This window comes from Glycine soja, chromosome 10 (genome assembly GCF_004193775.1).
Source record: "Glycine soja cultivar W05 chromosome 10, ASM419377v2, whole genome shotgun sequence".
NCBI lineage: Eukaryota > Viridiplantae > Streptophyta > Magnoliopsida > Fabales > Fabaceae > Glycine > Glycine soja.
Genome location: NC_041011.1, coordinates 47,812,140 through 47,829,366, shown reverse-complemented (window position 1 = coordinate 47,829,366; position 17,227 = coordinate 47,812,140). Strand labels below are relative to the sequence as shown.

Below are 17,227 nucleotides of genomic sequence, written 5' to 3'. Positions count from 1 at the left end.
AAAAATCAATTGCTTCTCCTTCACTTCAATTCGCACTCCCTCACCAATAAGTAACTTTCTTCTTCTTCCAATTCCTGTTGACTCTTTTGTTCTGTTTAACTACCGTCTTCTCCCTCCGATTCACGACTCGCTGAGTCTCCTCAACTCGGAACGATTCCACCGAACGCCGATTCTCACCGCAATTCGGTTTGTTCGGATCCGATGGGTAGCATCGTGGAAGACGCCGACACCGACACGGTGGTGTATGTGGCGGTCGGAAAGAACGCCTACAAGACGCAGCAACTGTTGCATTGGACGGTTAAGAATTTCTCCGGCAAAGAAATTTGCCTTCTTCATATTCACCAGCCTCACTCTCTCAATTCGTTCTGTGAGTTTCTCTTCATTTTCATTTTTTCCTTTTTCAACGTAAAAACATTTTATTGTTATTTTATGGATATTGTGGTTGTTTTCTGATTATCAAAACGTTTGATGAAGGTATAGTGTTTGAGTGGAACATTTGTTGGAGGATTGGTTAATTATTAGTCTAATTTGGTTGTTGGATTAGAATGGTTTGCTAATCGAGGATCTACTTTTTGGGTTGGATTGGATGATGTGTTTCTATTTTATTGATTCCTATTTTTTTTTTCCCATCATTTTAAAAATGTTCTTGAGAACCTCGTTGAAGAAGAAAGGAAGATCGATAATGCTGAATTGAACTGTTGGATTGTGTCGTTTTGCGTTTACAGATAGTAATTGATGAAATGTATGATGAAGCTATAGATGGTGAATCTGTTTTGGTAATTTGCTGATTGGGATGATATTTGACTTGTGATAAGTGTATCAAGTTTTCAAAGAACACGGATAAGAGTGTAAAAGAGTCTATTGAGCACTTGATGCGAGTCAAGCTGATGACTTCAAGCTTAGGTTTGACTTGAAAATGAAAAGATGAAGCTTAAGCTTGCTTCATTGATTCAATTAGCCAAATTTAAGGTTTGGACTTGGTTCGTTTAAAAATATTTAGTTTGATCTCTTGTTTAACTTTTTTTATAGCTTAACCGTTTTTTTTCTCCCTTTATTGGACTTCATCTTGAATAATTTTTAAGTTTATTAAACCGTAGACATTTTAATGCTGGATGAAGAAGTAAAAAATAGGAAGACAAAGTTATAGATCTGCGAAATGCAAGTAATTATAATTCTCTAAATAAAATTACAATTTACTAAGTGATAAAAATATGTACACTATTATTATTATGATGATGATGATGATGATCATCAATACTATCTTTCTTATCTAAATATTTTTTGTGATTGTGTCTCACACATACACTCACTCACATGCTTTCATGAGATATTCACGAACCACAAGCCTTTAATAATAAGCTTATAAAACTAGAGAATGACTCGTTTATATGACTAAAATTGTACAAGTTTTGAATAATTCACAAATAACTCAACTCATTTGCTCCCCAAGAACTGGCTTTGTGTTTGACGAAAATGTCGGCAAAAGACACGCTTATAGAAAATACTTCCCCCATCCCAAAATAAGGGTCGTCCTAGGTTATTTTACACAGACCAAGAAAATTTAATAAATAGATGAAACAAAGTAGTGATTTTACAAAATTAACCTTAGTATTAATATTACATTAAGAAACTAAAGTGACACTTATTAGGGGTATTAGTGAAAAAAACAATTAATATTCCATTGAAAAGCCTAATGCGACACTTATTTTGGGACAGAGAGAGTAATGGTTAAGGATTGAGGAGGCATTGAATCTTAGATACTTGTTTTTTTTCATTTGTCATCAAATCAGCTGTGATATTAATGTTATAGTGGAGCGTAATTCTCTGGCTTAAAAATTAAAGAGTGAGAAGGAAAGCAAGGAAACTATGTGCTCTATTTTGGTTCTGGCTCTTATATCTGGTAAATAACTGCTCTAGTAGGTACTGAGCTTGTTCTGGCTTTATTCGTCCTGGGTAGTGTAGGTCTTATCTGATAGTTTGGTAGTATTTAACAAACTACAAACATTTTTTTTAATGAGGTGCAGCAGACAGAAATCTCTCTGGGTATGAACCAAAAGACCATGCAACCAAGGCTTTCCAGGAGCATGGAAATCAAACAGTGCACAAACTTCTAGACCAATACGTTCTCACTCTGGTCCCTGCAGGGGTATTATCTTTTTCTTATTTCATTTCTTTTGACAAATTATTGACACTAAATATGTAGTGTGTCAGTATTTATTTAGTAAAAAAGAAAATCCCATTTACATATGCATTTCAGTCCTCTGTAAACTTAAATGTGCAATGTGATCCTTAAAATTTTTAAAGTTTGTGTTTTAGTCACTCCTTAATTTTCCATCAAACATGAACAGAAATAATTCAGTTTACCTTCTCTAACTTGGGTTCAACTGCAATTTTGTCCTTAAAAAATATAACAATTTATATAGGGGTTGTGTTGCATTTTTGAAAGATTGAGAACCAAAGTATGCATGACACTAAGTTGAAGGGGGCAAAGTAAACTTTTCCCTTTATTTTAAGGACAGCTAGATAGCATAATAAAATAGTGACTACCTTCTCCAACGCATATTGTGAACTTTGGATTTTAATTAAATTTAAACAGTTTGAGGTAATAGTTATGGAAGATGCTTGTATTGTTAATAGCTATTTCTTGAAGAAATCCTGATTTTGTTTACATTTTGGCATATGTTCATAGGTACGAGCCTACAAATTGTTGATTGAGATGGATGATATTGAGAAAGGAATCACAAAAGCTATTGCTCAACACAATATTAGATGGCTTGTAATGGGAGCAGCAGCAGACAGATATAACTTGGGGTATCAATTCCAAACCTCAGTAGCCTTAATTTTAATCTATGATGCACAGATGCAATGTGTATCAGATGTTACATATTCGATATGGCGATATTATTATGCTAAAAATATATAGGAGGTGTAAGATACACATCTAGATTTGTATAAAAATTCACAAAATATAAGAAATATGTAATTGCAACATTGCAAATTCAAATTAAGAACATACTTGTTGGACATTACTATAAACAGAATAAAAACTTTAAATCATTGTTATCATAAAAACTTTAACAAGTTTTTATCTCTTACTTAGATTTTTTTACCATATTCTGTAATGTTGGTAACAACTCATTCAGCTGATAATGTCTCTTCCACTTTTATGGAATATTCAAATTGAATCAGGGAATATAGTAAGCATACTTCTGACATAGAGACTGGCCCTGCATTATTGGTGCTCAATCCAAATACAGATGCCAAGCAATTTGAAAATATCAAATCAGAATCGATTCCTGTTGGTGCACTGAAATATTTCGGTATTCTTGCTAGTTGTTTCTTTTTTTCTTTTTTTCCTTTGTTTGTTGTCAATTTTAAAATGGCATAGGTATTTGTCAGCCCAGGTCATTTATCATTTTCTATAAGGACTGTCAGGGGAATAACTTGTGACAGGTTTCTGCAGATTCTTATGATATGAAAGAGATCAAAAGTGTCAGTTCCCACCTTTCCTTAAATTCAAAATGGCCGTTTAATAATGTCATGATGGACAGGTCAAAGTTGGCAGATTTGATGTTTCATGAGGTGAGAGGTGATTGTTCTCCTTCATCCTTGGTGTAAAAGTATCTGTTTCATACTTTATATTTTTCTGGTGTGCTACTACTCTTTTATGGTAGGACTGGAGGAGAATTTTTCTTTATGTGTCTACACTTGAAAATTATGATTACTTGTGAATAAGATAAGAGAGTGTATCAGAGGGATTTTGAATATTATTCTCAGTCTATAAAAATCTATTCATTTCAGTCCATAGTCTGATATCTTCTTTCTGTTTTAAACTAATTTGTGAGGTTAGCATTATTCATGATTTTTTTGCTGTAGGAAAATGAAGGGAACAAGCAAGCAAAATAAATTTTTGACTGGAAAAAAGCATCATAGATGCCAAGAGCGCGAAAACAAAAGGATATGAAGTGGCATTAAAGAAATGGAAAGTAGAAAATAGTAATACGGAAGTTGATGACACAAATATTTTCTCTACTAATATAAAAAAAAACTAGTATATTTTTTTCTTCTAATGGTGTCTCAAGTTTGGTTTCTTAAATTTTGTTCCTTGGTTTCTATTTGGGGTATAAGTATAATATTTGAAAATAAGAAGAAAAAACATGTTTCATTGGACTGCTTCATAGTTTAACTAGCTCAAAGATCATGGCTTGTCATTTTGAAGAAGGCTGGGGCATGTAGTTTAGACTTGTTAGTTCTTCAATACGCTGCCTTAATTTTACAATAATTACGAGCATGAAAATTTGGTAGATTGCCTGTACTATTGTCTCCAATTCATTTTCTATTTTAATCCTAGATTTATACTTAAATTTCAATGTAGAAAGATCTTTTGCACTACCATATTCCTCTTGATTTAGGTCAGACTGTCAGACACAATGCCTTCATCACCTGTATCTCTTATCATCATTACTTTATGTATATGACCTTCACAATGCTTGTCCATATGGATGGGCATGTTAGCATAGATATTTATAATATATGTTTTCTATGAATTGCTGTCTGATTATTGATGAACTAAAGTGATTCCATTTTCCTTCTAAAAATTGCTTTAACTTAGGATAAAACATTTGAAAGCCAGTGTGCTAAGGAGATACGAAGAAGAAAAGAAGTTGAAGAACAATTGGCAAGGGAAAAGCAAGAAGTACAGAAAATGAAGAATCAGCGAGATGAAATACTTGAAGAATTGCAAATGGTCCAAGACCAAAATTCAGCACTTATGAACCAAATTTCTGAGTCCCAGTGTACAGAAACAGAGTTGGAGGAGAAGATCATATCAGCTGTGGACCTCTTGATAAGTTTCAGGGAACAGAGAGATAGGCTTAGGATAGAGCATGCAAATGCAGTTAGGGAAGTCAAAGTGCTGAGAAAAATTGGGGAAGCAGATACTTCCTTCTCTTATCGGGTAGAATTCCCTGCATTTTCTTTTGTGGAGATAAATGAGGCAACTAATGATTTTGATCCATCTTGGAAGATTGGAGAAGGAAGGTATGGAAGTGTTTACAAGGGACAGCTTCGCAACATGCATGTTGCCATAAAAATGTTACCCTCTTATGGTTGTCAGAGTTTATTAGAGTTCCAACATCAGGTACTCTTATATTCTCTATTATAGTGTCTACTTGGTACTCTGAAAACTAGCCGATAAAAAAATGCTCATTAACACCCCCGAAAGGTTTCAGAAATATTTCTGGTTTTTACTTGATTAATGCTTATCATCTCTACCATTTCCAAAGAATTGCAGTATATATTTTGTTATAATACAACAGGAACACTTCATAACTTATTCTACCCGATTCATTTTCTGAAGATGTTTGGATAATTTGATGTATTTTTTGTATAAGTCTCCAGAGAGTGTGTGTGTGTGTATTTAAGTATCTATGAGATTAAATTATATTGAGTGGTTGATCCAAAAAATCTTGACTGAATGATTCTGTCGTGGGTTCTTTGTCCATGAGGAACTCAAATTTTTATTTTGCTTTGGCTATATTATTGGTTGGATTTCAGGTAGAGGTCTTGAGTAGGGTAAGACATCCAAACCTGTTAACACTAATGGGAAGCTGTGCAGAGTCTCGGTCACTTGTGTATGAGTACATAAACAATGGCAGCCTTGAAAGCCATCTTGCCCACAAAGAAAAGAATCCACTTCCATGGCAAATTCGAATATCCATTGCCACTGACATATGCTCTGCTCTAATCTTCCTTCACTCCAGTGAGCCTTGTATTATCCATGGGAATTTGAAACCTAGTAAGGTTCTCCTTGATGCCAACTTTGTTGCCAAACTCAGTGACTTGGGCATTCCTAGTTTAGTTCAGCGAAGTTTGGATTCAGCTGACACAAGCACAATATGTAATAACCCAAATGAACGTTTGGCATATGTGGATCCAGAGTATTTTGTCACTGGCAAGCTTACACCAGAATCGGATGTATATTCTTTTGGAGTCATATTGTTACAACTTCTAACTGGAAGACCCCTTTTGGGGCTAGTTAGAGATATGAAATGTGCATTGGAAAAGGAAAACCTTAAAGCAGTCTTGGACTCTTCAGCTGGTGAATGGCCGTTTTTTCAAACTGAACAGCTGGCATATTTAGCATTGAGGTGTTGTGAAAAGACTTGGTTGAACCGGCCAGACCTTGTGTCTGAAATCTGGAGTGTTCTTGAACCATTCAAAGCAACTTGCATTGACACGCCACCACATTTGATTTCTAAGAAGCTTCGTCGGATTCCTTCCCATTTTGTCTGCCCCATTGTCCAGGTGAGGATCATTAATTTTTCCAAATTCATTTTTTTTATTTTAAAAAACTGTTCTTTATTGTATGGAAACTGCCAGATAACCAGTTTTTTTTGTCCTGTCTAAACTCTAAACTTTTGACTACTGAGTTAGCTTACTTATTAACTGTAGGATGGAAGAGTGGTCATTACAACTTTATCTTATCCAATAATCACCCTCGAATCTATTTGAATTCTATAAAAATTCTTGCTCGTTTTTGTTGTTTAGCTGTAACACTACTATTATTTTATATAAGCAATTAAGGGGTTATTCTTTTCTCCGCCACCTCCTACTTAATTAGCAGTTGTTATAACATATGCTAATTATTGCAATCTCCATTAAAACATTGAGTTTCCTTGGGGTTGCTTTCCTGGTTCCTGTTTGTGACAATCATAACGGTTGCTTTTTGGTTTTGCAGGAAGTAATGGAAGATCCATACATAGCTGCAGATGGCTTTACGTACGAAGAAGAGGCAATAAGAGGATGGTTGAATAGTGGCCACGACACTTCCCCCATGACAAACCTCAAACTAGACCACACTGATTTGGTACCTAACTATGCTCTACATAATGCAATTCTGGAGTGGCAGCAACAGTGATTCAGTGAACCTTCATTGGCCATTACACTTGCACATATTACACTGGTGTAAATCATACTTATCCTGTAAAAAAAAAAGAAAAATCTAAAATGAGCAAGTAAGGGTGTGTTTACACTTGAATTTTAGTAAGTTAAAATTATAATGCTTTTTAAGATCACAATACATCCTTACATACTCATTTTAGAAGCTTAACTTTAGAAGAGTCATGTCTAAATTCTGATAGCAAGTTCGGATGGAGAAGGGAGTAAAGAGGGAAAACAAATTTTTAATTAAACCTTTCCCTTGAATTAGAGCTTTCTAAAATGAAGAATGATCATGTAAATAAAAAATCTTATTTATTTCTATGAACATTTTAATATTTAAAGTTCTCCAAATTTGAAGGATTAATATGTAAACTACTTGAATGAAACATATTATTTGATTTCACCACTCAGGAAATGAGATTGTTTTAATTGAAATTCATTTCCTTTGTAAACGCCAGAAATGTGTTTGTTTATTTTCCAAGTAATAAGATATAAAAATTGCATTTATAAATTTAATTTATTCAACTTTTTTCTTGATTATTTCTAATCTTCTTGATTAATATGTAAACTGGTTGAATGAAACATATTGTTTGATTTCACCACTCAGGAAACTTGATTTATTTTTTTATCTTTTTAATCACAAAAAGTAAATAAGTTTTTTCAACCTAATTTCTGTTGTGATATAATATGGGATTGTCTAAGGTGAAGATAGAAAGCTTTGAAAATTAAGGCTATGTTTGATAAAATTATAAGTGTTAAGTAAAATTAATTAAAAAGTGTAAGATGATTAAAAAAATAATAAAATTATAATTTATTTGAAAAATGTAAACAAAAAATTTGATAAATATATTAAAGAAAAAAATATAAAAAAGTTAAAAACTAGTGTTTTAAAAAATGTTAGAAGTTATTTAAAAAAATTTATTTATCGAATATTCAAATGAGTTTTATCGTAAGTAAAAGAAAAGCTAGAAACTAATTTAAATGTGTTAATAAACATAGTCTAAATGTTGTATACAACAAGAGTTATACAAGTTTTTCAATTAAATTTCTTTAATTATCAATTATCAATAAATATGCAATGCAAGTTATGGAATACTTCAATATATATATATATGCAAAATATTAAAAAAAAAGTAAGTTTAATGATTATTCATTGACATTATAGAGAAGTCTTATATTTTCATGATAAAAGTTAATAAATTTTTTATGCATGGTACATTGTAGTATATAATCTATTTCTAAAAAATTTAATACTAATTAGGAATAGAGTATATAGTCAAATTAGTTTCTAAAAGTGTGAAATAGTGACACAGATATGTGAAAGATGAAAAATATAAATTTAGTTCTAGAACGTGTAAAAAATACAATAATTTAATCTTATTGTTAAATTTATAAGACTATTTTATTGTAATTTTCAAGAATTAATTTGATAATAAATTATATTTTTTTAAGATTAATTTGACATTAAATTATAAAATTTTTGAACTAATTTATCCTTAAATTACTCGTAAGACTTATTTATTACATTTTTTATACATTCAAAAAATATAAAATTTAAATTTTGAATCTTTCATAATTATGACTAACTTATACTTTCATGGAGTAACTAATTATTTAACCTTAGCAATGTCATGTTAATTTATCTTCTTTATGATCTTACTTGGAGTTATGCAATTTATCATTCTTTAGTGAATGCAATTTACGTCAACATCCGAATATGAGGACACGATGCCTAGATTGAAATGGTTTTTCGGTGGGCATGGTCAACTGGTCAAGGCCAACCCTTGTCTATTTGGTCGCCAATTAGTTCCATCCCGAAATGACTGAAACGACGCTGACGTTTACCTGCAAACCACCACGTGCAGTTCCGAAAACAGGCACGTGCGGCCCCCCACTCCTTCCTCGGAATGAAAGTGGTTGGTTGTTTTGTGGGCTTTTGACGAAAATAGGATTAAAAATATATATATACAAAAATGATGTAAAAAATATATAAAAAGTTTAATATATATATATATATATATATATATATATATATATAATATTTTTATAAAAAAAAATATATAATTACATCGAGAGTAAAAAACATTACTATTTAGTATCTAGCTAATTTGGTGGCTTCTTTGTACCCTTGTGGCATCTCCCCGGTGCCTTTTATCTTTATATATTCCTTGTGACAAAAGTTATACACTTATATAAGAAATAAATAAATACATTTTTTATACTTTTATTTTATTGTGGATTTTAATTTATTAATAAAACAATAAATCATTTCATATACAAGTGGATGTATTCATTGATTTGTTAACAGTTGAAATCAATTTTATAGGCAAAAAAAAAATAACATTATTAAATATAATCACTACTTAAACTATTGAATTATATGGGTATTTCTAAAATCAAATTTAAATTAAAATTAACTAATTTAATTATTTTTATTTGTCTCGTTGTATTAGTTTTATTTTTATACATTAGTTAATATTAATAGAGGTAGTATAAGAGAAAAAAATAATTTTGAATAATTCTATTTGGACACTTTAACATTATAAATACTTCATTAATGTCTATGATTTCTTTTTGTCTTACTATTTTTATCACAATATATTATCTATTATATTTACAATTTTCTCTAATTTTCTTCTTAAGTGTGAACTAACATGGTAATTTTTATATATTATTTTTTAATATTTTTTATGAATTTTAGAATGTTAGGGGGCATTTTTTTAAAAAAATATATTAGATAAACTTTGGAAATTTTTTGGGGGGACATGGCCCCTCACTCCCTTCACCTTAGATTTTAGGTCTTGGCCCCCTGATTTTTTTTCATTTCCAAAAAAATAATATATTATTATTTATTAATTATAAAAAATCTAATTTTTATTCATAAAAAATCTAATATTTTTATTTGTAGGAATCAAAGATGATCTCAATAAATTTATAAAAATCATGTATCATACTCAACCAATTGAAACTAGACCCTCTTGATAGTAAAAAATATAATTTGAAACGAAATATTATATTTTTATTTTACAATTAGTTTTATTTCTTTAGACTATAAAATTAATAATAATATTTTTTTTAAAAGAAATCTTATCTCAGTATTATATTTTATTGAATTTTGGTTATTATATAATTAGTTTTTACCTTGTAACCCTTTTAAATTATAAAATTAGTAGTAATTTTATTTTTTTAAAGAAGATTTGTCTAAATATTATATTTCATCAAATTTTAGTTATTATGTAAATAGGTTTTTTTTGTTAATATATAATTGTTAAACTCTATTTCTTGTAATTGAAAGAGTTCTTATTTTTTAAATCTCATATAAACAAGTGTTATTGAATTGATAGAAGAATTTTATAAGAGTTTAATATTTGTAAAATAGTTTTACATAATCATCAAATATAATCACATATTTCTGTTTGATTTACTTTAAGATTAAAAATCAACAAACTCATACATGATAGATCATGATTGATCATGACTGAATGATTATGAATGTTTTATGCCATCAATGTATAATTTTCAAATTATGAAAGTACATAATAAAGTAATAGTGAGCTGCAATCCTACAACATTGGCAAGAGGTGAAAGTTGAAAGACACCAACACCACATGAAAGAAATAAATTTTCAAATATGATATTTAATATTTTATTAATAAATACTACACTTCATAATAAGATAAAAGATAAAATATTTATTTACTATTTGTTAGTATACATTGAAAAAAAATTGTTAAAAATTAGTATAAATTCAATTGCTAATTTATTTTCATGACATATAAGAAAGATGTTTTGTGCTTTGATAAATTGCTAATGTAAATAATTAGCATATTGAAATATCAAATTATAAAAATTTTATATAAAAATTGAAATATAATTCCTAGATAAATTTTATTTTTTTGTGGTTGATCCCTTCTCATCTTGATCTGAATCATCTTAAATATAAAATTTTATTTTTTTTGTCCAAGAGACTCCATCTTAAATGTAGATTATGAGGACACCTTCTATTAGAAGGTCGAGGCCTCCTCCTTCATTAAAAAAAAAAAGAAAGAAAAAACTCTTACTAAGATTTTTTTTTTACACCATTTTTTTTATATACTTAAAAAAAAATCCTATTTTCGTGAAAAAGCCTGTTTTCTGAGTCTTGTGACTGGAGACCGAACCACAATTCAACAGTACGTGCTTTCACGCGCAGCGAGCGCGTAAGCTGAAATGTTCCCGGTGAAAAGAAAGAAAAGTTAAGCAATAATTAATTTAATATATATATATATATATAATTTTTTTTTAATTTCCTTTTTTATGTGTTTGAAGTTATTGTTTCCACTTTCTTGTTAGAAACGTTTTTCGCCCTACTACAACTGCAACCTGCAGGAACGACACAGAGTCCTCTCTCTCTCATAAGCTATTTTCTCGCGTTTTCTGGACGATTTTCCTTCCATCCAAACACTCCCAATCCCTTCGCAGCCGCTTGCGGTTTATCTTCGGATCCTCACAAGAGAATCCCTTGAGCTTCCAAGCGATCTCTCCCTCGTCCTTCCTCCCTGGTACGTGATCTGTTGTCACTCCGCTGAACTTTCTCACTCTCGATCTCAGATCATGTTCTCTGAATTCGTTATGTTGTAGTTTTTTCGAAAAATAAATTTACCTTTCAGTATTTGTCTAGTCGAGGATGAAAAAGAAGGTTGAACATACGAGGTAGCTTATGCTTATGATAGATCGTGTTTACTGCGATGGATTATTGTGTTCGGTTTAGTGAATCGTCATTAAATTGATGAGGTTATTGTTATTACGTGATTATCAATGGAGAATGCGAGAACATACACAGTAGGGTAGTTTCTACATGGATCTATTGTGCTCTTGTTGAGTTTCGATATGTTTTTATTTTTTCTCACCGATTTAATGTGTCGAGAGATTCAGTGTTCTATTTTATATAGCTTGTGATAATTTATTTTATTAGTTTGGCATTGGTCTAGCAAAATGCTATGCCTTTACAGTTTTTATTAGTTCCTTTGAGATTCAATTTGTTGAATATGTGTAGTTTCCATCTTCCTTTTCATTTCCCTGTGATTTTAAATTTGTTCCCTTGTTTACATGTATTATTTTATACTTTCTGCAGTTGAATCTTGCAAAGTTTCTTGTAAGTTTTTGTCTGGATAGATGCCAGTTGCAAAACTCCCAGCCTCTGGCACTATCGATTTCAGGAAAACAGACGATGGAAGTGATTCTTTAGACACAATAATCAGACAAGCAATTGGAAAAGAACCTTTGCTTTCCTTTCCTAGGGCCGGTGACAGCCCAGTACAGTGGATTCAATTACTTAATGCTTTAGATCAGCAAGGTATTAGCAATTATTTTAGAGATTATATGCAGCCTGTGGTTGTATGCTAGACATGTGAGATTATGCAGCCTGCCTTCAACAGTAAAATAAAAATCAATAGAAAGAGGAAAATGGAAACAAAAATTTAAAATCATTAGACTGGTGTTGCCATTGTGCTGACCTATTCTAGGCTAGCTGAATTGTATGTAAAGTGTACCATATGTAGCTTTTAAGCTTGTTTCTGGTTCTGCTGATTCTAAATCCAACATTCTGATGAAATCTTTCATTTGTTTGACAGAACTTCCAGGGTGGCCTTTGCTATCTCCTGTGAAGGTTCAGTTACAGAAGTGCAACAAGTGTTCTCGAGAATTTTGCTCTCCCATTAACTATAGAAGACATATACGCGTACAGCATCGATTGAAAAAGCTTGATAAGGTTATCTTTATATCTTTTAAGTAGAAGTGATTATCTACCACATTGATGCTCTTAGTTCATGCTTTTACCCATCAAGAGTATTTTCTGGTTTTTTCTTTTCCAAGTCTTCCTCATGTTTTGCCTAATGCTTCTTACACATTGTAGGATTCTGAAAAAAATAGGGATCTTTTAGGGGCATATTGGGATAAGGTAACCTTTCATCATTGTGAATTTCAGTTATATTTAGAATATATATTGTTTTAATGTGTGCTAATATTCAATAATTTGTGTAGCTCTCCATAGAAGAGTCAAAGGAAGTTGTGTCATTCAAGAATGTGATGCTGGAGGTAATATCTTTTTGCTCCTTATGTGACTAGTTTATTTCTATATGAAGTTATGTTAATGTGATTTGCCTTACTTGAATACTGGTGATATGTCAATGTGTTATTAATTATGTGTTTTTTAAATTGATAGTTGATTTTCATTGTAGACAACACTGTTTTCTATGCTAGACGGATAAGAATCAGAGCTACAAATGCAATGAAACAATAGTCTCTTTTGGTTGTCTTCTTTTCAGCTCTTATTGTTTCCACTTTTCTCCCAATTAATCAAAGTATCTTTTATTCTTGTTTCTTTTCCATTGGAAATGCTTTCCAGGAAGTTCCAGGGTCTTCAATTTTAGAAGCTTTGACAACTCTTAGAAAACAAGGATTTTCTTCTCTTCCACAATATTATCTGAGGGCTGGTACTGCCCTTTTGGTAAGGAACATTGCGCGGTCTTGCTTATCAATTATTCATTCTGGTTATTTTTTTGCTGGTATATTCCACTGGTATATTAACAAAATCCATCTAAATCTTTTGCAGAATATTGTTCAATCCAGGCCTTCTAGTTTTCCTATATCTTCCCAAGAGTTGTTCAGTATCCTAGATGATTCTAGTGAAAAAACATTTTTGGTTGGATCAGCAGTGTCGATGCAAAGATATGTTTTTGATGGAGAGGCTGGAAAGATTGGTCTTGAACCAAAAAACCTAGTTGCTTGCACAAGTTTCTTGCTAGAGCAGAAACTGGTAATCTTTTTACCTAACTTGATAATGAAAAATCTGTTCTGTTTACCTATAAACTTCTCTTCCTCCTCCCTCATGTGGTTTTTGCCAGATTTCCCTTTCGTTTTGTGGGTTGTTTATAAGTTAGGTTTATTTGTTGTTCAATTCATCGAATAGCATAGTCTCGTATGATGCTAGTGATATAAAGCCATGCTAGAGCCTTCTTTGTCAAATAGCTCAACTTTTTAGGAATGTTGGTTATTAACAAAAACCTTAGTTGGACAAACGCATGTTCATTACATCAGACCTGATTCTATTATAACTAACCCAAAAATTGTGGTTTTCATTAGTTCTTATTTACAGTAATGATCATGAAATATAAATTTCCTTTCATATAGGTGAAGGCCTGGCTTGCTGACAAGGATGCTGAAGCATTGAGATGCCAGAAGCTGCTGGTGGAGGAGGAGGAAGCTGCTCAGAAAAGGTACATTTAGTGCTATGACTAGTTTGTCCTTGAACCTATCCTTTTGTGGTACCTTTTCCCAATCCTTCCCTTTTTCTAGTGCCTTCATTGATATCAGATTAGGTGTTGTTGGTGTTCGTCTGCCTTGAGTGATTCTTGATTTTCATTTGAATTTTTAAGTTCTTGAGGAATGGCAAATATTTCAAGGGTTTGTTGGGTACTTGGGTTGAGTTTCATATATACGAAAGTATAGTGTAATCTTCAATTTATTTGTCTCTCTTTAAAAGTTAGTCTTGTTTAGTTTTGGGTGCTTGGTTTTTTCTATTGTCCTCCTTTACAGGGCAGCCACCATGATTGGATAAAATTTAGAATTTAAAGTGGAGCCCAAGCATAACCCTTTTTAATTCTTTTAATAGCTGAAATGAGGGAATTTATATAACCATTGAATCAACACCGCTGAAAAAACACAAGCAAAAGAACCTAAGTTGGTTTCATAGGCCGTTGTGGTCATGAGAGAAACAAATTCCAAATTGATAAACAGGGTTTCAGGTTTTAAGAAAGATAGGGATGTTATAATCATGTAGCATAACTCATGCATATGCAACAGTTTTCACTTTGTTTACCCACTGGTCATGAGAGAAACAAATTCCAAATTGATAAACAGGGATCAGGTTTTAAGAAAGATAGGGGTGTTTTAATCATGTAGCATAACTCATACATAGTTTAGCAAAATTTTACTATTCCAACTGCACAGACAGGACATCATAATGCAACAGTTTTCACTTTGTTTACCCACTGTCCAGCTTGCTGGCTTTATGAAATATGAATACTTCTAGAGACTAGAATAGACTTAAATTGACATATGATGCATATGTAATGACTTCATTTCTCTTTCTTAAGCTTCGTCTGAATTTTCTAATGACATCTGTAACTTCTATTGTTCTATAATAAATAAACTAAATTTTTAATTATTTTGGCAGTTGATGTTTTGCTCTTTATGTTTTTTATATAGCAAATCTAATAAGGTACTAGATATGTTGGTCAAGATGTACTCTCTTGTAAACTAATCATAATGAGTAGGTTCTCTATTTAATATTTTGCTCTATTAATAGAAAAGCTGAGATTTTAGAGAGGAAACGCCAAAAAAAGCTTAGACAGAAAGAACACAAGGCCAGGGAACGACTCGAAGATGACACAGAAATTAAAGAGAACATAAGCAGCACAGGAGAGGATGTTTTGCCAGCTGAAGCTTCTTCTGGTACATGTGACTTTGAAGCACAGAATCCAGATATATTTGCGGATCATTCTCCTCCACCACATGTAACTTCTCGCTGCCTAGACACTAATGAAGTTGTAGAAGGGGATACAGTGTCAGGTTATGATTTTGACACTGATCAGTATATAGAGCGACAGGCATCACGGGGACATAATCGCCGTCGCATAATGGCTGCCAGATGGCAAGGGCTGCCAAAATCACAATGGGCCAAAGCCAATGGTTCGCATGCAGGCCAGAATTCTCAAATGTCAAAGCTTGGAGTTATTCAAAAACATGGAACCAACCGTGATCAAAGGGCAGCTCCTATAGTTAATGGTAGTAAGGTTTGGAGCCGAAAACCTAAACCAGAAACTAATGGGGTGGTTTTAAAAGCCAAACTGCAGAAAGAACCAGACAAAGGTAAGAGTCATGAAGTTTTGATAGGATCTGTATCAGTTAGTCTGGATTATTGCAGCAGCCATTCACAAGGGAATTTGGTGGCAGCCCAGCGGGACTGCGTGGTAGAGAATCTAGCCAAGCAGAATACTGCTCAGGAAAAGCCAGTGAAACATGATTCCTTTCAGGGAAGTAATGGTCGGTTAACAGTTAAGCTTTGGAGGCCGGTTAGCCAGCTTGGAACTAAAGATCCATTGCCACTTCAAAATGGTGAGACAGAAGCTGATGTAATTAATGGAAAATATGACCAAAATTTGTCAGGTCAAAGTAGTTTACGGTTGTGTAGTATAGATGGTAGTGATATTGGTTTTGAGGACAATTTTTCCCACACTGGGGCTAAAGTAGATTCAGAAAGCTTACGTCTAACCAGCCATGCTGCAAAAGCCTTTCTTGCACAAAGTAAGCTTTGCCATTTTATTATACATTGCTGTGTTTGTTCTATTTTACTGTACTTGCAGTGTGATTAAATACTTGGCTTGGTTTTAATTTCATTGATCTAATTAAAACAATTGTCATGCAGGATGGAAAGAAGCTATCTCATCTAACCATGTGAAGTTGGTTGTTACACCTGATTGTCAATCTTCTAATGCGGACAGATTTAACATTCTTGCAAATACAGAGAACCGATTGCCTGCAACTTCTGGAGTTGCTAAATCCAAACCCAAAACAAAGCCTGAGAAGGGAATGAAGATAAAGTACATTCCCAAACAAAAAGAAGCAACCTAGTAAGAAGAAACAAAGAAGAAATTGGGTTATTTAATTATGACAGATATGCATAGATTGAGTTCTCGCCTATTAATTTTATTAGCAGAGGTTCCAGTTTTATCGATGGTCTTCTGTCAGAAAATTGGAGGTAGGTTATGCCGGAAAGTCTATTTATATTCCGTCCTTTCCTTCAAATGATGGCATAGAGGATTTGTGCATTAAGTTAATTTTTTTCTTGTGATATTTTTACCAAAATTGTGTAATAAATTTTCTAGTTATTATAAAATGGCATTTTCTTGTTTTTGATAGTTATAACTTACAACCCTGTTCTCCCACTTTTTCTATTTCCTTCTGGCATAATTGTCTAATTTTCTCAATAATTCTATTGCTGATATAATGCAGAATTCCACAATGTTGTTTCTGTCTTCTGCTGTTTTATGGTTCCTTTTGGTGGATTTAATAGTTGCATAAGCTTGTTTTGGAGTTTCAACTGATAAGAAAAATATCAGGAGTCGATGATAGATGTTCAATTAATCGTTTATTTAGGGCCCGTTTAGGTGGTTTTTAGTCTTGAGTTTTGAATTTTTTAAAAATAACAATCACTTTTTAGTTTTAGTTTAAAAAATAATTAAAT

General features: G+C 32.1%; 2 protein-coding genes across 3 annotated transcripts; both read left to right on the top strand.

Moving 5' to 3' along the window:
* Positions 1-7,348, top strand: LOC114370636 (U-box domain-containing protein 32-like). 2 transcript variants are annotated; one of them, XM_028328027.1, is made up of 8 exons: positions 1-367; positions 2,028-2,146; positions 2,690-2,811; positions 3,190-3,320; positions 3,464-3,582; positions 4,613-5,140; positions 5,557-6,306; positions 6,740-7,348. In XM_028328027.1, exons 1-8 carry the CDS (start codon positions 202-204, stop codon positions 6,917-6,919), a joined length of 2,115 nt encoding a protein of 704 aa, XP_028183828.1. In that variant the 5' UTR covers positions 1-201; the 3' UTR covers positions 6,920-7,348. The 2 variants fall into 2 exon arrangements, with proteins under 2 accessions (XP_028183828.1, XP_028183827.1); XM_028328026.1 differs by having other exon boundaries at positions 2-367; positions 2,025-2,146.
* A 3,906-nt stretch (positions 7,349-11,254) lies between these two features.
* LOC114372182 lies at positions 11,255-16,772 on the top strand. The gene is made up of 10 exons (XM_028329630.1): positions 11,255-11,483; positions 12,056-12,277; positions 12,555-12,691; positions 12,836-12,880; positions 12,964-13,017; positions 13,328-13,429; positions 13,535-13,738; positions 14,113-14,198; positions 15,290-16,287; positions 16,409-16,772. The coding sequence occupies exons 2-10, from the start codon at positions 12,097-12,099 to the stop codon at positions 16,612-16,614; spliced, it is 2,013 nt and encodes a 670-aa protein (XP_028185431.1). The 5' UTR covers positions 11,255-11,483; positions 12,056-12,096; the 3' UTR covers positions 16,615-16,772.
* Positions 16,773-17,227: the final 455 nt, after the last annotated feature.

What these genes read in the sequence shown, in the direction of transcription:
- LOC114370636 (XM_028328026.1), top strand. Translation starts at nt 202, where the DNA reads ATGGGTAGCATCGTGGAAGACGCCGACACCGACACGGTGGTGTATGTG. An exon ending in TCACTCTGGTCCCTGCAGGG is followed by an intron (nt 2,147 to 2,689) that starts GTATTATCTTTT and finishes ATATGTTCATAG; the next exon opens with GTACGAGCCTACAAATTGTT. An exon ending in TTGTCTGCCCCATTGTCCAG is followed by an intron (nt 6,307 to 6,739) that starts GTGAGGATCATT and finishes TTGGTTTTGCAG; the next exon opens with GAAGTAATGGAAGATCCATA.
- LOC114372182 (XM_028329630.1), top strand. Translation starts at nt 12,097, where the DNA reads ATGCCAGTTGCAAAACTCCCAGCCTCTGGCACTATCGATTTCAGGAAA. An exon ending in GATTGAAAAAGCTTGATAAG is followed by an intron (nt 12,692 to 12,835) that starts GTTATCTTTATA and finishes TACACATTGTAG; the next exon opens with GATTCTGAAAAAAATAGGGA. An exon ending in TCAAGAATGTGATGCTGGAG is followed by an intron (nt 13,018 to 13,327) that starts GTAATATCTTTT and finishes AATGCTTTCCAG; the next exon opens with GAAGTTCCAGGGTCTTCAAT.